At 39.3% G+C, this 20333-nt stretch overlaps 1 protein-coding gene across 2 annotated transcripts in view; it reads left to right on the forward strand.

Moving 5' to 3' along the window:
* The window catches only part of HMGCLL1 (3-hydroxy-3-methylglutaryl-CoA lyase like 1), a 199324-nt gene that overhangs the window by 119928 nt on the left and 59063 nt on the right, over positions 1–20333 (forward strand). For both annotated transcript variants that reach the window (XM_070777768.1, XM_070777767.1), the window contains 2 exons: positions 6922–6985; positions 11006–11194. In XM_070777768.1, coding sequence (XP_070633869.1) covers positions 6922–6985; positions 11006–11194 — 253 coding nt within the window. The remainder of the gene's footprint in view (positions 1–6921; positions 6986–11005; positions 11195–20333) is intronic.

A 20333-nucleotide genomic window follows, 5' to 3' on the forward strand; every position in this document is an offset into this window, starting at 1 on the left:
TCTTAATTTACCATGTTTGGGGTCTCCTTTCTGCAGGCTGGAAGGTCATAACTCCTCTTAATTGTGGAGACTGTACCCCAACTGGTGAGGTTGGATCAGTGCATTGTGAAGGTTTTCTGGATGCGGGGACTTGTGCTTGTGTTCCCATGGGTGGAGCTGGATCTTGTCTCTCTGGAGGGCAGTGGTGTGTCCAGTAGTGTGTTTGGGAGTGTCTGTGGGTTTGCTATGGCTTTGGGCAGCCTGTCTGCTAATGTGCAGAGTTGTGCTCCTGTTTAGCTGAAGAATTGGCATGGCACATCCATCCCGGAGCTCACTGGCTTTTGAATAGGGCTTGGCCTTAGTGTTGATGTGGAAGCCTTTGGGAGGGCTCACACCTATTAATGTTCCATGGGGTTGGGAGTTCTCTGGTGGTCCAAAGTCCTAGAGTCAAGTCCCCTGCTTCTGGGGTTCTGGCCCATCCACTAACAGCAACATCAAGGCTTCACAGGTCACACAGCGCAGAAGACAAGCACCCTGGATTAATGGCAAAAAAACTTTTAATAGGCAAAAACATCCAAAGAGTTTCACATACTTATATTGGAAAAAGAAGAGGGGGTAAGGAGAAAAAGAGGAAAGAAGGATAAACAGAGGGTTCTAAGGTGAAGAGAGGAATCAAGCCAATAAGTAAACCCCTAAGTGAAAATGGATACTATATATTAGACTCTCAAAGCTACAGAATTAAAAACAATAAATCAAAAATCAAGCATCAAAAACATGGAAAATATTACTCTCAAAAATACAAAATCAAAACATCACAACAAAAATAAAAATGCATGCAATTGATTTAAAACTAATTTTTTTAAAAGAAAAAGTATGTTATAAAAATATAAAAGGAGTAATAAAGAACCATATTAAGTGGTGCTGGGAAAACTGGTCAACCACTTGTAAAAGAATGAAACTAGAACACTTTCTAACACCATACACAAAAATAAACTCAAAATGGATTAAAGATCTAAACATAAGACCAGAAACTATAAAACTCTTAGAGGAGAACATAGGCAAAACACTCTCCGACATAAATCACAGCAGGATCCTCTATGACCCACCTCCCAGAATATTGGAAATAAAAGGAAAAATAAACAAATGGGACATAATTAAAATTAAAAGCTTCTTCACAACAATGGAAACTATAAGCAAGGTGAAAAGGCAGCCTTCAGAATGGGAGAAAATAATAGCAAATGAAGCAACTGACAAACAACTAATCTCAAAAATATACAAGCAACTCCTGCAGCTCAATTCTAGAAAAATAAACAAAAGAACTAAACAGACATTTCTCCAAAGAAGACATACAGATGGCTAACAAACACATGAAAAGATGCTCAACATCACTCATTATCAGAGAAATGCAAATCAAAACCACAATGAGGTACCATTTCACGCCAGTCAAAATGGCTGCGATCCAAATGTCTACAAGTAATAAATGCTGGAGAGGATGTGGAGAAAAGGGAACTCTCTTACACTGTTGGTGGGAATGCAAACTAATACAGTCACTATGAAGAACAGTGTGGAGATTCCTTAAAAAACTGGAAATAGAACTGCCATACGCCCCAGCAATCCCACTGCTGGGCATACACACCGAGGAAACCAGAATGGAAAGAGACATGTGTACCCCAGTGTTCATCACAGCACTGTTTATAATAGCCAGGACATGGAAGCAACCTAGATGCCCATCAGCAGATGAATGGATAAGAAAGCTGTGGTACATATACACAATGGAGTATTACTCATCCATTAAAAAGAATACATTTGAATCAGTTCTAATGAGGTAGATGAACTGGAGCCTATTATACCGAGTGAAGTAAGCCAGAAAGAAAAACACCAATACAGTATACTAACGCATATATATGGAATTTAGAAAGATGGTAATGATAACCCTATATACGAGACAGTAAAAGAGACACAGATGTATAGAACAGTCTTTTGGACTCTGTGGCAGAGGGCAAGGGTGGGATGATTTGGGGGAATGGCACTGAAATGTGTATAATATCATATATGAAACAAATTGCCAGTCCAGGTTCAATACAGGATGCTCAGGGCTGGTGCACTGGGATGACCTGGAAGGATGGTATGGGGAGGGAGGTGGGAGGGGGGTTCAGGATGGGGAACACACGTACGCCCATGGAGGATTCATGTTGCTGTGTGGCAGAACCAACACAATATTGTAAAGTAAAAAAAAAAAAAAAAAAGACAATATGAGAAAAATAAAAGGAGAAAAGAGGTGAGGGATATACAGAGAGTGGAAGCGAGAGGAATGTCCAAGTGTTTCCCCCTTCTACCTACTCCAGTTGAGCTGCCACTCAGAACGTCCTCTAGCATATCTAAGAAGGCCTCTAGACCTGTTGGGGGCAGTTCAGAGTCACCTTGGACTCAGATCTTCCCTTGTTCCAGCTTGCACTTGCTCTCAAATTCTACAGTTGCTCCTAAAGTGCACAGACCCAGACTAATTGCAGGAGTGTAAACTGCTGGACATGCCCTGTCCAGGATGCTTTCCCCTTCTTTGATTTGCTCATGCAGCACCTGGTGTTCCACTTTGATGCTGTTTGTGAGTCTCTCTCCAGTGTCCGTTCTCCACTCAGATGCAAGGAGGTGAACGGAGCTGCTATTAGGGCTCAGTTGTGCTGAGAAGACCAAGGGTTACCACAAACGCCGCTGGGGTGTGTGGGGAGCACTTCCGTGGTGTTGGCCAGTGGAGGTTGCCACAGTCCGAGGCGGGTTGTGAACTTCCCCAGGGGAGTTGGTCCCTGGTTTGTGACAACCTGGTTATAGCTGAGCCACTCAGGCTCCCAGGAAGACGTGGGTAGAGACCCACAGCCACTCACAGCTTGTGGTCTTTGGGGTTGAGACTGTAGCAGCCGGCTGCCTTCTGCCTCTGGCTCACGAGCCATCTTCTCTGCGTCTGGGGCTATAGACTCCAGCCACTTTCCCTGCTTCGGCATTCACCAGGGTGGGGTCCTTTGTCCTGTGAGAGTGCAGCATTAGAACGTGGTGTCACAGCCTTCCCATGCGGATGACCTCTTGCTTCTCTGAAGGTTCCAGAATTTTCCCTGATGTGCCTCTGTGGTGTCATGTTAGTCCCCTCAGAGTATCTTCACAGTCAACCCCGGTCCTCTCCTGAGGACTGGCCCTCCAGATCTGAGCCTCTGCCCCCAGCTCCCCCTCGCTGTGGGTGAAAGCGAGCCTGTGAGCTGCTTCTCAGCAGAGAAGTCCTGTTTGGTACCATCTCTGTGGTGAATTCTCCATTTTGCCTTTGGAGCACCTTTCTCTCTGTGCTCCCCTCTGAGTTTCCAAAGCTCCCCACTGCCCCTGCGTGTGAGGGGATTTCCTGGTATGCAGAAACTTTTCCTCCTTCATACCTCCCTCCCAAGGGTGCAGGCCCCCAACCCCTAATCCTCTGTCTCCCTTCTCGTCTTTATCTTTTTCTCTACCTCATTTCTGAGCAGATTGGTTTGCCTTTGTGGAAGTCTGGGGTCCTCTGCCAGCATTCAGAAGATGTTCTTCAGGAATTGTTCCACATGCTGAGGAGATTTCTTGATACATTTGTGAGGGAGAAGGTGGTCTCCCCATCCTATTCCTCTGCCGTCTTGAAGGTCTCCTTGAGTGGTTTTCAATTTTGGCAGTGCAGTAATTTTTAATTTTAATATATTGATAGTTCGATTCTATCCCCTGAGCTTCTGATTTAAGTTGTTTGGCTTGTCCTACCCATTAGTGTCTTTTGCTTTTAAGCTCTCTAAGATGATTCTGTATAGCCAAGCCTGAGAAGCACTGTAGTAGACTGCCTGGGAAGAGCAGAAGTCTAGAAACTAACATCTGCCACCAAAGCAGGTATGGCAGCCTCTTTCCATGACAGAGGCCTCTTCACATTCATGAAAATGCCTCACTTTTTACCAGGGGTTGGCAAGCTTATTCTACTAAGAGCCAGGTAGTAATGGCAACCCACTCCAGTACTCTTGCCTGGAAAATCCCATGGACAGAGGAGCCTGGTGGGCTGCAGTCCACGGGGTCCCGAAGAGTTGGATACAACTGAGCGTCTTCACTTTTACTTTTTACTTTCATGCATTGGAGAAGGAAATGGCAACCCACTCCAATGTTCTTGCCTGGAGAGTCTCAGGGACAGGGGAGGCTGGTGGGTTGCCGTCTATGGGGTCGCACAGAGTCGGACATGACTGAAGTGACTTAGCAGCAGTAGCAGCAGCAGTAATGTTTTAGGTTTTGTGAGTCAGATGATCTTTGATGCAGCTGCTGCTGCTGCTAAGTCGCTTCAGTCGTGTCCCACTCTGTGCGACCCCATAGACAGCAGCCCACCAGGCTCCCCCATCCCTGGGATTCTTCAGGCAAGAACTCTGGAGTGGGTTGCCATTTCCTCCTCCAATTCATGAAAGTGAAAAGTGAAGTGAAGTTGCTCAGTCATGTCCGACTTGTAGCGACACCATGGACTGCAGCCCACCAGGCACCTCTGTCCATGGGATTTTCCAGGCAAGAGTATTGGAGTGGGGTGCCATTGATGCAGCTACTATTCTGTTATTATAATGCAAAATAGCCATGGAATGTAGGTGAGCAGATGGGTATAGCTTTGTTCCAATAAGATTTTTGTTTGCACGAGAGTGATGAGCAAGATTTGGCCTCTGGACCTTCCCTTGCCAACTTCTACTTTAGGGAGTTAAAGTACAGTTAATGAACATAGTTGAGAGCCATTGCATTCACTTTGCAGAACGTTGCCCCATGTGTGAATAGGTTATTAAAAAGGTGGAGAAGAATGTGTGAAGATAACATGCAATGGAGGGTGAGGACCAGGTCAAGCACAGGCCCAGGGCAAGGCTGGTGGAGAAGCTTGAGTGAGTGAAAATGTACCCCGAGAGAGTTAGGGGCATGGCATGAAAGGGGGGCTTGGCCAGGCTTCGCCACTGGAGTTGAGAAGGTAGGTGAGGTGTGTGTGTATTTTATATTGTCTTACATTTGTTGTTTCTTGCTTGCTTTGGTTTTCGCCTTTAGTAGGATGGCAAAACAAGGATGGTTTCTGCCTTTACGGGGGTGTAGTTAGAGAGCCTGGATTTCCTTTTTAATCATATTTAGATATTTTGGGTTCAGAATAAATGTACTTCTATTTTCAACACATTATCATCATTGTAGCTGAATTGAAAATATGTGTCCTTTTACCTCCCTTGCCATCTTCTCCAGGGCTGTGTTCACATCAGAACATTGTCTTTTCCACATATCTTCGTTAAATTTGTAAAAATCACTCAAGCATTAAGTTTAAATTGTAGTGATTGAAAGATCGGAGAGATGGATTTCCTGTCCAGCAGAGCTTCCAAAGTTTACTAAAATGTATCCTCTTTTCTCCTCCTCTGTCCTCGTAATTGATTGCCTGGCTATGGAACTGCTTAGTTATTTTAATTCTAAAAACCCAAATTTTATTCACACATTGATACTTTTGAAATTCAGTTGCATCTTTAGGATCAATGGATGTATACTGAATTATTGAATCTCTGTTTCATGTTTTCACTACAAAACCTGTTGTGAAGTTTATAGCATATCTTCCAATTGACATCTTTTTAAAAAAAAATTTCAAGTATAGTTGACTTAAAATGTTGTGTTAATTTCTGCTGTACAGCAAAGTGATCCAGTTACACACACACACACACACACACACATATATATATATATACACATATCAAGGAGACGTGGGATCATCTTTGGTCATGTTTTTGCCTCCACCCTTTTGTGGCACCCACTTCCAGAGTTCATGATGAGTTGCATTTTGGAAAACAAATTGGATCTTGTCATATAAGTGTTTCAAAATAATTTTGAGTGATCTTAAAGTTTCAACTCCATGGCAAGCATTCAAGACCTTGCTATCTAAAGCCTTTCATATTTGGCCCCAAAGAACTGGGTCTCCAGTCTTCCCCACCACCACTCTCCCTTGTGTGAACTGCTTAATTCCTGATGACCAGGCATATGATGCATTATATTCATAGTGTTGTAAAGTCTGTGAGAAATCTTTAATAAAACAGGATTGGTGTTGAGCTGAAAATAGCTAAAAAGAGACTTTTCCTAAAGTTTCATACTTTCAGATGGAAATGTATCATTCTTGCAGGAAAGGCTTGACTTTTTATATTAAATGGTTGAAGAAGCTTATGGAGTATCTTTTTTGGAGCCGTTTAAACACAGATTAGACAGTCTTTGATTGTCTTGGGGATGATTTAGGTAGGCCCATGAGAGGTAGGCAAGGTGAACTTTGAGTCTGTGGTCAGTTCTAAGAGTTGTGGGGTGATTAATGACTGTATCTTGGTGAGGTCAAAACATCCAGACAGAAATGAAGAGAAAAGTTCAGTTAGTCATCTACTTGGTGCCTACATGATTCCAAAGACCTGGATATTTAACAGTTGAGTGTATGTACTTACTTAAATAAAACAGTACATCACAGGACTCCCTTGGTGGTCCAGTGGTTAAGACTCCATGCTTCCACTGCAAAGGGTGCAGGTTCAATCCCTGGTCAGTGAACTAAGATTCCACATGCCACATGGAACAACCAAAAAATTTTTTTTAAAAAAAAACAAAAATAAAAATATATCTCTCTGGTATTTTCTGCTTTTGTATTATTACTATAGTGTAAGCAACCCTAATAGATAAATACTTATTCCCATCTGCCATCAAATAACATATATCAAATTGTAATTTGAAAAAAATTTAATTAAAAAATGAGTAAATTGAAAATGTTTCCAATTGTTTTTGTTTGGTCTGAGTATAAGATAATAATGAAGGAAGAGAGTAAAATAAATTTTTCTGATGAACCTTTGGCTATTTTTTTCATTTTTATACAATGGAAATTAGGAAGTAGCTTATCCACCAGACACATATTTATATGGCTCTGTATTTTAAACTTAGGTACGTATCCTGTGCCCTGGGCTGTCCATATGAAGGAAACATCACACTTCAGAAAGTGACAGAAGTAAGATATATGTCTGCTTTTCTGGTTCATGGTAAAATGATGTCTATTTTTAAAAGTGGGCTCTTTTCCCTGCTGTTTATTACATCTGCACCACAAGGCCAAAGAGAACTGTGGACCTGGAGGCATATTTGATCACTGAGTTAATAGTTGTATTTTAATGCTAAAGACCTAGATAGTGGCTATCACTGTCCAGAGTTAGCATCTGAGTCTTATGATTTGGGTGTTCAAAGATGGCAGGAATAAAAACATCTGTTTTGGTTTTATGTGAATAGAACAGTGAGTGGCCGGTCTGCTTTCTTTTGGAATGTCAGGGCCGTTTTTGTGCACATCCTTAAAATTTGCCTGGTTGTCCAGGCGCCCCTCTGCTGTCTCCTGCCTATTTTAACATGTGTATGAATCCACGCTGCTTCCATGCTTTTATTCTTTTTATAGCCCATAGCTCTTTCTGCTGAGATTCAAACTGCCATTATTCCAGAGGCAGAGGCAGATATACTATAAAATAATGAAGCTTAATTAAAAAAATTATTGATGTACAGTTTATTTACCATGTTGTGATAATTATTGCTATACAGCAAACTTATTCAGTTAAACATATACATAAATATTCCTTTTCATAGTCTTTTCCATTATGGTTTATCATAAGATACTGAATATACTTCCCTGTGCTATACAGTACGACCTAGTTGTTTATTCATCCTATATATATAATATTTTGCATCTGCATACAACTTAAATTTTGCAGTCCTTTGCTGGCATCATACCCTCCCAAGGGTCTGTTATTAGTTTGTATTCACAGTTTTATTCTTTTCTTAAAAAACCGTTTCCAAAATAATATGACTTCAGACTCCACAAAACCCCAGTCCGACTCTGCCTATACCCCTACCCCTTGCTCTTCTGCCTTCTGCCTCCTGCCGCCTCTGGACAGACCTCCCACAGCCTCAGGCTCTTCATTCCTGCTCCACAATGCCTGGGGTGCTGCCAGAGAGAATCATGGAACAGGCAGATCGGAAGTGTCAGGAATTCATGCCCAGAGACCTAGCCTGGGTCTTCTGTTCCACCCCAGGGTGGGGCCAGCTCCTGGTCTCACTGTCCAAAATGACTCTGGCAAACTGTGTCCCCTCTGCTGAATCCTCCCCTTCACTCACTTCCCTGAATGTGCAACTGCAGAGCCCTTCCTGTTGACACTTGAGCATGCGCAAGCATACTCCATCTGAAAACTTCCTTCCTTTAGTCAGCATCCTTGGCTGGCTAGTTATTGACAATCCTCTCCATCCCACCACAGCTACACTCCAAAGGGCTGTCTGCATCAGTGGTGCCCACCTATCTGTGTGGCATCAACTCTTCATCATGTCCCCAGTGATGTCTAGACCCTTCATGCTGCTGGAATCCCTCTTTGTACGATCGTTGACTTAGCACTGGGATCAAGAACTGTGAGATTCCCCTTGGTGTCCATGGGTTTGTTCCCTATGTCTGTGTCTGTATTTCTGCTTTGCAAATAGGTTCATCTGTGTCATTTTTCTGGTTCAACATATATAGCACAGGAAACTCTTCTCAGTGTTCTGGGGTGAACTAAATTGGAAGGAAATCCCCCAAAGAGGGGATATATGTATAAATAGAGCTGATTCATTTTGCTGTACAGCAGAGACTAACACAATATTGTAGAGCAACTGTACTCCATATTTTTTTTTTTTTAAAGAAATGTGAGATCCTATTCAATCCTTCTCTTGACTTCTCAGCATAATTTGGGGCTGGTTGACATTCCTTCCTGCCTGCTATTCTTGTAACCCTTGTAACCCTGGGATTCCCCTGACTCCACGCTTAGAATTTTCCTTCAATCACTTGGGTGGCAGCTTCACTTTTCTTTACATGGCCATTACGAAATTCCACCATTTAATAGGCTTTTTGTATAATTGATGACTGTGTCTACGTGAGGCAAAAAAGCATCCTGATGGAATCAAAGAGAAAAATTCAGTCACCTACATGCTTTCTATATGATTCCAAAGACCTGGATATTTAACAGTTGGATGGATATACTTAAATAAAGGAGAAGAAAGAGGAGGATCAGCATTTACGTTTTTTTAATCCAAGTTTCCATCCAGTAATAGTCTCCTACCTGGACTAGGTAGCCCTTCTGAGTGCCTTCAGCCTGTTTTGGATGTTGATTGACACTGCCTTTCTGAAACATCAATCCAAGTATATCACCACCACTCCACATTCAGTCAAGGTTTTCTACTGGTCTTATGATAGAATCCCATCATAATCCAAATCCTAAACCCGGTTGGTTTGCAAGGCTGTGTGCTCTTTGAATGCTCTGCCCTGGGCCTTCCTCCCCAGCGTTATGGAGCCCTGTTGCCCCTCAGTTTTTACTTTCTTGTTGCAACTGTCCTTTGCATTTGACCTTTTTTTTTTTTTTTTTTCCCCCGCCTTGCCTCCTGGCATGTGGGATCTTGGTTCCCTGACCAAGGACTTAACCTACATCCCCTACAGTGGAAGCACAGAACCCAGTCACTGGACCAACAGGGAATTCCCTTGACATTCCTTCCTACTTGGAATGCCCTTCATATTTGATATTTTACTTGCCTCAAATTCCACCTGAATATTCTTCTCACATCCTTCCTTTGCTACCTCTCCAACAAGTTGATGCTGACTTTATCTCAAGCTGCACTGAGGCCCTTCCTGTTTGACAGATCTAGGTCAATTTCCTTTGCTCCAAGCTCTTAGAATCTTGTTTCTTTGTTCTGAAATTATTATTTTAGCTGTGTTTACACATTCCCGAGTGGAATTGATTAGGGTCTGTCCTCACTTGGCTCCAGACTCCATAATACCATGAGCCTGGACATCTGCACCCCTGTCGTATCCCACCATGCAGGGCAGCATCTGGAGTAAAGCAGGCACTGAAGACTAACCTCAGGCATGAGTTTGGGGGTGACCAGGTGTCTGATTTTGCACAAAGTGATTTTTGTATATTCTCATTTCATTTTTACAACCAAACATTTCAACACTAACTTCACCTTATTATTATTATTTCAAAAAGTTAAGTAGTAAGGCTTAGAAAATGTGCTGTATAAAGATGTTTTATTGTTTATATTTTACAGAACAGAGACTGGGGCTTCAAAAACTTCATCTGCTGCCCAGCATCACATGAGGAGCATAGATGAGGTTTAAATCTAGGCCTGTGGGGTTGCACAAGCTGTGTCTTTGTCAGCATACCATGCTGCCTTAAAGCAAATTCATATTTCTCTTTGAAAGTAATATTATCATTTGACTTGAAGGGAACTTGAAATTTACTAGGCTCAATATCATCTGTTTATGAGCTAGAAATTTTAAGACAAAAATATTAAGTGTCTGTATCAATTACAAAGTTACTTGATTGATATCTCTTGACTGCTAGTTTAATAGCTTGAGGAATACTATTAATAGTTTCAAAGTAAATTTCTGATACTTTTGTTAGATTAAAAGGCTGAGAAAATAAGTCTCCCATTATTGAAATTGTAACTTATAATTTTATCATTGAACATACAGTTACACAGATAGATATGGTTCTAAGGCAAACTTGAATGTTAAATTTCTGATACTTTTGTTAGATTAAAAGGCTGAGAAAATAAGTCTCCCATTATTGAAATTGTAACTTATAATTTTATCACTGAACATAGTTACACAGATAGATATGGTTCTAAGGCAAACTTGAATGTTAGAAACAAGTATCAATGGACATGAGTTTGAGCAAACTCTGGGAGACAGTCAGTGAAGGACAGGAAGCCTGGTGTGCGCAGTTCCTGGGGTTGCAAAGAGTCAGACACAACTTAGTGACTGAGCAACAACAGAAATGTCATTCAAAGTTTTATCTAATGTTTGGGATTCACGAGCAACGAAAAAGACTAGAAAACTAAAATATATGTTTTCTATGAATACGCGTGTGATTTTAGTTGTGATGTTTATCTCTAGATTATGTTTCCTAAGGAACAATGGGAGTTGAGTCCATGGATTTCCATTGTTTTACTTGCTTGCTTTTCCTGGTAGGTATCTAAAAGACTGTATGGCATGGGCTGTTACGAGATATCCCTGGGAGATACAATTGGAGTGGGAACTCCAGGAAGCATGAAGAAGATGTTGGAAAGTGTCATGAAAGAAATTCCACCCAGGGCTCTTGCTGTTCATTGTCATGACACCTACGGACAAGCCTTAGCAAATATCCTCACGGCCCTTCAGGTATTCTGTGTGTGTGTGTAAAGGTGTGTATACTTATTTGGCATACAAATGTATTAAGAACTTTAGTGAGATAATATTTATAAATTGCTAAGAATATAACATTTAAACAGTAGTCCACACACAGCACACACTCAGGAAATATTTGTCAATTTGCACATGCTGTTTTGGGCAATGGTGTCTCATTACAGTTCATTTGATTTGGTAAGATCCCTGAATTTGTTCTTTTAAAAAGCATTAATATTCTCAGGGCTATGTCTGTTTCTTTCAGCTCTCACTTGCTCTCGGCCTTCCTGAAAAATGATGGCGTTTTGGGGGGTTCAAAGCACAGAGACAGTAGCACATACTGTTGTAATCATGTAACATATGCTCTTTTGGATAATTTGGTGCTCTGTGGTGAGGAAATATGGTGCTGAAATATAGACTATTTCGTTTAAGATGTTTTCCTGTTGTTGGCAAGCATCCTTTTGAAAGAACCCCTGGTTTTTATCAAGTATATTCTGATCAAAATCAAGAGATTTAGAAAGTTGGAGGATCCAGAATTGCTTATTAAATTCTAATGGCACCTCAGTTCTTTTTAATGTATTAATTGAAAAGAACACATAAATTGCACTTTAAAATATTTATCATTGAATCAGTGTTATTTCTTAAACTTGACTAAAAATAGATTCACTGGACGTTCTTTGAACCTAAGATTTTGACAACTAAAGATAAGAGTGTCTGAAAGCTTTTTGGTGAGGCTGGAAATCAATGCCTGAAGCTTAATGTCACTGTCCTGCAGTGCGCAGTTGTTTGGCAGAAGTTAAAAAAACCCTGTGAAGATCAAGCCCCACAAGGGCTTATTTGGACTTTGTAACATATGTGCACAAATCCTTATTTATCCTCTGGAAGCAGGCAAGGAACACTGTATTGAATTAGAAGAAAAAATGATATCCCATGGACTTCGGGGCGTGGGAATTTTGACAATTTTCTTTCTCTTTTCCAGTTTCTAAAACAATAGAAAACTAGGCACTGCTTCAGGATTCTGTGTTCAGCTGCAACTGTAACTTATTAAGTGTTCCTCACCAGCAAGTTCCTGGAGAGGTCTGTGTATGTGTGTGTGTGCGTGTGCATGTTTTTCTGTGTGTCTCTCTCATTTCGTATATGGATATATCCTTTTTGAGTTATATTTTGTTCATGTACCATATTTATTGCATAATGAGTGATACCTTAGTTTGAGGGAATCCAGGGCTACATTGAAAATTCTGGAAACCCAAACACCTAATATTTAAAGTTTATGCCTCTTGAAAAATGCTCCTGTGTGAACTATTGCTGTTGGCCGATTGTGACTGTGACAGTTAGGAAGGCCTATCTGAGGAGTTTAAAATCAGATACAAAGAATGAGAAGAGGGACTTACCTGGTGGTTCACTGGCTAAGACTCCATAGTCCCACTGCAAAGGGTACAGGCTCAATCTCTGGTCTGCGAACTGAGATCTTACATGCTGGGGGTTTTGGCAGAATAGAAAAAAAAAAAAAGAATGAAAAGAAAGTAACCTCAATCAGGGGAGTGTGGGGGGTGGGGGCATCAGTGTGTGGAAAGAATGTTCAAGCAGATGAAACACCACTCGGGCAAAAGGCCTTGGAGAGGAAGATGATGTCCCAGGAGCTCTAATAATGTTATTCAGGGGGAAGCTGAGCTCTATAATATTTGCTGAGTTAGTTGAGCTGCAAAGTCTCCATTTACAAAGAGATGAGAGCTCCATTTCTGGAGCATTTGCCCATCCATCCTATAACAGCCATAAGGGGTGCGGGTGTAGAAAGAACACTTGGCCCAAGCAAGATGGGGAGCAAAGGTCAGAACCTGACCCCCACCAAATACCACATTCTCAGTCAAAAAGGATGAACCAGCAAAACTCCCAGCTCACAGAGGGAGAAGGCGGCAAGCATAGTCATTCTCAAGGCCTTGGCTCTGAGTAAGGGAGAAATACACAAGCTCCCTTTACACTTCCTAGCTTGTTGGCTCTGATGTGGATTTAGGATTCAAATTCACATTGCCTGCAGAATGTGAAAGACCCGAGCAGATGAGTGGCTGTGGATTAGTAATACCTATAGGTGTCAGGAAGAATATAAATCTTGTCAGAAGGAACATATCTTAAATTTAAGCTGAACTGTTTGGAACCTGTGTGTATGTACGTCTGTGTGTGTCTTTGTGTGTGTATATGCGTGTGTCTATGTCTGTGTGTGTAGGTGTCTATGTATGTATGTGTTTGTGTGTGTATGTGTGTGCGTGTGTCTGTGTGTGAATGGATATGTGTGCATGTGTCAGGGGAAGGGTGGATATTCTGCTCTGCTCTTGTACATGTTAGTAGGGGGCATGTCCTCAAGCACTGGGCATTGTGTGTTTTGTCCCCTTACTGTGTGCCCAAGCTCCAAGTATATGTGGGAGGCGAGGGGCGAGGAAAGTGCGCTTGGAGCCTGGCGGGGGCCTCAGCCCGGAACTTGACGTGGAGTCAGTGTGTAAGCAGACAGAGGAGAGGGTCAGAGCGGCTTCTGTAAGAAGCACTGTGCAGCCCGAGTGGCCGGTTCAAATGAACTTTTGAGGAAATGGTCAGAAAGCAGAGCCCTGCTGGGGGAGCTCAGCCCTCGAGCTGGAGAGTTTCTCTCTGCTGCTGTCCACTCTCCAACAGTGGCATGCAGTTTGGTAAGCCAGTGACAGCGTGAACTATATACGCTCCTTTCTCTTTGAATCTGCGTGTAGCTGAGACACTGTCAGTATTTTGGGAGGTCTGTGTTCATCTAGACGTGGACTGTCTTTGCAAACCCACGTGTCCTGGTCCCCCAGCAGCACTGAGTAAGACAGAGTCAGCCTGGACCCCTCCCCGTTTCCTGTATCCTGTCTCCTCCCCAGTAAAAGCAGCAGCAACAACAATAACTAGGGTTACCTTGAGTGGAGGAGAAAAAATATGCCTTAGGAGAAAAAGCTGCCAGTGTTTAAATAGAAGGGAAATCAGAGAAAGTTCCACTTCATTATGAAGCAGGCAAACTTTGGCTTCAGGAAGCACTGGCCATACTTCATTCTTTAAAATGGAAATCTTTGAAGTGGCTTCTAGTCAAATTGGTGGTACATGTGGAGTGGATATCATTTGCTTTAATTTAAGGGTTGAGAAACAGTTTACAGTGCTCCAAACTGGAAGTTAAGATGATGGCATGGAGACGTGCAGTGAGTGGAAACTTGGCCACGATGGTCGGAAACAAATGAGAGTTATAAATGGAACATCCCCCCTTGGTCTGGAAAGCACATACTAATCATGTAATAGAGGGATCTTTCTTGGCTTCCCAGGTTTTATTGTATTTTTTATTATTTAAACAGACTTACAGGACTGTACATGCTTGTAGAGGAGTCAAGAATTCATAATTATCAGATATTCTTTAATATAGAGAAATAATTGAGACTATAGATTTGAGTGCGGGATATTTATAACCACCCAAACCCAAAAGAGCAAGAAAATGAGGTGACAAAACGTACTGCATTTCACTAATGGAAGAAACATACATAGCCCAATATACTTGTCTTAACTTTTATGTAAAAAGTGAGTCTCACCCTTCTGCATATTCCCAAGTACCTAAGTAAAACACCAGTGAACAAATTATTTAATCTACTTAAGACTAAACAATTGCACAGTCTCTGTTTTTCCCCACTCAGATGATTTGAGTCTTCATAACTGGGTAAAACAGAGTAAAAACAAATGAGTTCTAATACCACAAATAACAGAACCATATTAATTGGTAGCAAAGATAGTAGAACAGGCAATATTTAGCTTTGCCCTAAAGAAATACAATTTGCCTTTTTTTCTCTTAAACTTAATATACATTTAGCTAATGTGCCTTTCTTCATGATGTTTTCCATATGTTGATTATTCTCTTTTAGAAAAACCAAATCATTTACCTAATTTTTACAATAAAGCATTCTTTTCTTCATATTGACTCTCACTAAACTGCATTTAAATGCTACCAAACAGCAAATATGTCCTCATGTAATTGATTCTTGAGGTTCTCAAAGAAAATTTTTTAGATTCCAAATTCCCTTCTCAGTTCTATACCTATAGAATGTGTGCAATGATTTATATATCCTCAGATTTTGCAAAACTGAGATGAGGTGCAGAGTTTCTAGAACACTGGTCTTGATAACAGTGCATGTGGTGAATACTTCATATTATTACAGTCATTGCAATTAAAACTATTCCTACTGCCGATAATTAATAACCATAATAATAACCTTTATTACTCAAAGAGCCAGAGGACAAAGCACTGCCTTACAAATGTATACATTTGTAAATACATGCTTTAGGTATTGTTCATTTATTCAACATCTATTAAAGAGCTAAGTAGAAATCAGTGAGCAAGAAAGAAAATAAAAAGTTGCAAACTGGATGCCCCTACAGAGGTTTTACGAAATACATCATTAATTTATTCAACAAATATTCATTTTATTAGACACCATTTTAGATACTCGATTCAGATATAAAATCTCTGAGCCATCCTGCTATGGAGAAAAATGTTTTAGTTTAACTCAGTACCTCCAGAAGCATTTTGAGTAGGAAATAGTTTTTTTTTTTTGGCGGGGGGGATTTCTTTTGTCTTTTATTTGTTTGCTTTTTGCTACACAATTGTATTTCTCCAGTATAGTATTATGTTGAAAAATATTTTCAGGTGGAATGAGGTGTAGGTTATCATAAAAAAAATGAATAAATAATAAAGTAATTAGAATCCAGTTAAAAATATTTTATAAAAAGAAGTGGAAAAAAGAAATAAAAGCGGTCAACTAACTTTATACATCAACTATACCTCAATTAAAAAGTACTTTTAAGAACAAAATAAGCAAATAAAAGAGAACAAGGAGTCCAGCAAAAGTTTAGTACAGTTCAACTTTTGAGCATGTGTAATCAGGGCTTTGAGCTATAACGTCAGTAAGAAAAGATGAATAAAGTTCCTTTCTATTATTATTATTTTTTTTGTTTTTTTGCCAGTGGCTGGATTGCTTGAATCAGTGATGAAAAATAAGGAAACATGAATGATTTTGTTTTGTTTCTCTCCAACATCTTTTTATTAATATAGATATCTCTCTGATTTTGACTATAGGTCATCAGGTGAGATGGTATGGAATATACCTATGTGTATGTGTGTATATATATATATGTATATAATATTCCTATTCTATATCCAGATATTGAAGGGGGCAGTTAGAAAAAACTCCTTCTGAGCTAGGCATTTTAAACTGGAATTCGGGTAATCGATATTTAAAAATAGCATGCGTGAATTTGGTTCTAATATGCTAAACATGAACGCATTTAATCTTTATGTAGTGGGTTGCATTTAGATTATAAGCCTGAAACTCACCAAGAAAGAGTAGATGGCCTAAAAGTCTCTGTCTCTCCCAAGACAGTTAATCCAAGCTGGTCAGGTAAGCAAATGTAAAAATTTATTACTGTTGGTGGGGATTAGGGCCAGGTGTGACTCTTGCTGTGATGTAAGAAATGAAAATTTCAGAACCTTTTTGAGCATCTCTCTAATTCATTCCGTAAATGTCTCATCCAGTTGTTTTAATCTTGTTTTTAATATCTTATTTTCAACCAAGTATTTGTCACATCTTTCTTCAAACAACTGTCTTTAATTTGGAAATCTTGCTGTTTTGCTCTGTTGTTCATAGAAAAACACAATAAGCTTTTTAAAAAATATCTTTAATGTTTCTTTTTTCTTAATCTTTCTCTCATGAAAATTTCTACTTACAAGGAAACTTGTATATACACTCTTGCCCATTAATGTAACTTGACACCGATTTTTTTCTCAAAAATATTGGTTTGAAATTCGTCAATTTGGTATTGAACATAAAGTAGTATTATTCTCATGCCTGTCTTTTGGTTTATTGTAATGTAATCAATTAATAGTTATAGGCTCAGCACTAACAACAAAACAAGTGTGCACACACACATACACACACACACACACACAGACAATTAGAACCACTGATACATATAATAACCAAAATTCAAGAATTCTTTACCTTTATTGTTTGAAAATTTTTCTCATATACTGCCATATATTCTAGTTATAAGCTTGAATAACACATTCTAGTTCTGGGAGTGGTATACACTATTAGCTCACACTGGTTCATTTTTAAAATAATCATTTTAGAATATTAGCATTAATAGTATCTATAAACGTTAGATTGAAGACCAAAAGACAACAGGGGAAGAGGGCCAAGTCGAACATGTGGAATCCCAGACTGGAAGCTACAAAGTTGTTTTCTTTCCCACATATTTATAAATCTCTTCAATGTAGCACAGACTATAAAACAGAAATTATGTCATCAAAAATGACCGTTTATAATTATTTTATGAATTATTTTAGAATGCTTATTTAACCAAAAACATATTAACTGCTGTTAATAAATCACGCTTATTAATCATGTTAATAAATCATGTCATCCTGTTCGTGACGCCAGTTGTCTCGCTGTATCTCACTGTGCACACTGTTCGTTGAACGTGGGGTAGACGAGGTGCCAGCTCAGAGGCTGGAAGATGAGCGGAGCCATAGGAATGCAGACAGGTTTATTCTCTGCTGGCCGGCACAGCAGCCATAGCAATATTCTTTCGTGGCTGCCGCAGCAACCCCAGCAGCAGACGTGCGGTATTCTCTTCTCGCGTGGCTGACCGCACGGACACAGCCGTGACACAGCAGTAATACGCCACCACTTTCTAGGTGGAGCTCACATGCATGCGTGCTGCACACAGCCCGTGACCAAGCCAGTACCTCCTGATGTGCATGTGCAGTGCTAGATTATAAATGATCCCAGCTGTTACACAGTCATTATTTATGAAATGAGAGGAGAGCCTGAACACACCACCTTGGCCAATTTGCTCTCTCCCTACAAATACCTTCTGTGTGATAGTCTGTCTGCTATTAGGAATGAGAAAAGCAAAACAAAACAAAAAAGGAATGAGAGACAAAAATGCAGGATAAAATACCATCCTATTTATTATTTTTTCATATATCAAAAAATGTGGGAACCATGGCAAATTGCTTAGGAAATGAGTCAGATTATTGTTACATAATTTACATTTGCTATTTTCACCTAGGTTACATTGGTAAATTATCCTGACTTAAAAATCAGCAAGAATTATAAGAACTGTAATAATTAGGATATGATTATATATTTCTTTTGAAAGACTTCAAATTAAATAAAACTATTTTTGTAGTAATTGTTTTTTCCACCTTTATTGAGATATCATTGACATACATTGCTGCGTAAGTTTAAGGTATCCGGCGTAATAGTTTTACTTAAATATGTTGTGAGATGATTATAGCAATGCACTTGGTTAGCATCCATCATCGCATATAAAAAGTAAAAGCAAAAAAGGAAAAAAAATTGCTTGTTATGAGAATTTTTAGGATTTACTCTAGCACCTTTCAGATATATCGTACAGCAGTGGTAACTATAGTCATATCTACATTTCAGCCCTAGTAATTATTTACCTTACGCCTGGAAGGTGCTACATTTTTACTACCTTCCTCCAAGTTTTTTTCTCCCCACACTGACTCTGACCTGTTTTTCTCTGTTTGGTGGGGTTTTTGTTTGTTTTGGTTTCTTTGGTTTTTAGATTCCACCGTGAGAACATACACGCCTCTATGTGACTCACTTTAGTTGGCGTAATGCCATCAAGGTCTGCCTATGTTTTGCAAATGGCAGGGTTTCATAGTTTTATTTGTGAGTGAATTTTTATTCCAATATAAATATATCTAATATTATATGTATATTATATATATACACACACTATACTGTACATTTTATATTATATCACATCTTAATATATAAAATAATTAGGTCATTTTATGTATAAATAAATACTTTAAATTATTTAAATAAATACTTGGAGAAAGTGAAGTCACTCAGTCGTGTCTGACTCTTTGCCACCCCATGGGATTTTCCAGGCAAGTGTACTGGAGTGGGGTGCCATTGCCTTCTCTGACAGAATATGTACTAAATTATAATTCTTATATATAGTTCATAAATTAATTAATTTAATATTTTACTTAATTTTATTATATTTTTATATTTTATATATTATATCCAGTATATTTAACATATATAATATACAAATAATATATTAATAATATATACATGTATAGTATGCATATATGCTATGTTATATATATTGAATACATATAATATAATTTATATAATGTTTATATATTGCATGCTAAGTTGCTTCAGTCTTGTCTGACTCTTTGCGGCCTTGTGGACTATAGCCTGCCAGTGTCCTCTGTCTATGTAATTCTCCAGGCGAGGATACTGGAGTGGGTTGCCATGCACTCCTCCAGGGGATCTTCCTGACCCAGGAATTGAACCCATGTCCCATGTCTCTTTGTCTCCTGAATTAGTAGGCAGGTTCTTAACCACTAGCTCCAATATTTATATATTATGTAGTATATATAATATATTTATATAAGTATAAATGTATTTCTATATTGAATATTATATAATATCTCTATATTGCATAGTATATAATCCAGAAGTGTATCATGTAAAATATATAACTATATAATATTTCATTGTGTATATTTATATTTATATATATATATATATATATAGCTCAACTTTTAAACTTTTTCATCCATCAGTGGACACTTAGTTTCCATGCTTTGACTATTGATAATAATACTGCAGTGATCTTGGAGGTGCAAATATCTTTTCAACTTACATTTTTATTTCTTTTGGACGTTTTCAGATGTAGAACCCCCTGATCACGCAGTAGCCCTATTTTAAACTTTTTGAGGATTCCCCATACTTTTTTGTGTAGTATCTGTACCAGTTTATAAATCTACCAGTGGTGCACAAGGGTTCCTTTTTCTCCACATCCTCACCAGCATTTGCTGTCTCTTCTTTTTTGCTGATTATCACTCTAAAATGTTTAAGGTGATAACTCAAAGTGATTTTTATTTCCCTAATGACCATTGATTTTGAACATGTTTTCATTTAGTTTCTCGGTCATTCATTTGTGTCTGACTCTTAGACCTCATGGACTGCAGTGCAGCAGGTTGCCCTGTTCTTTGCCACTGCCCAGAGCTTGCTCAAACTCATGTCCGTTGAGTTGGTGATACCAT

This window comes from Bos indicus, chromosome 23 (assembly GCF_029378745.1).
Source record: "Bos indicus isolate NIAB-ARS_2022 breed Sahiwal x Tharparkar chromosome 23, NIAB-ARS_B.indTharparkar_mat_pri_1.0, whole genome shotgun sequence".
Classification (NCBI taxonomy): Eukaryota; Metazoa; Chordata; class Mammalia; order Artiodactyla; family Bovidae; genus Bos; species Bos indicus.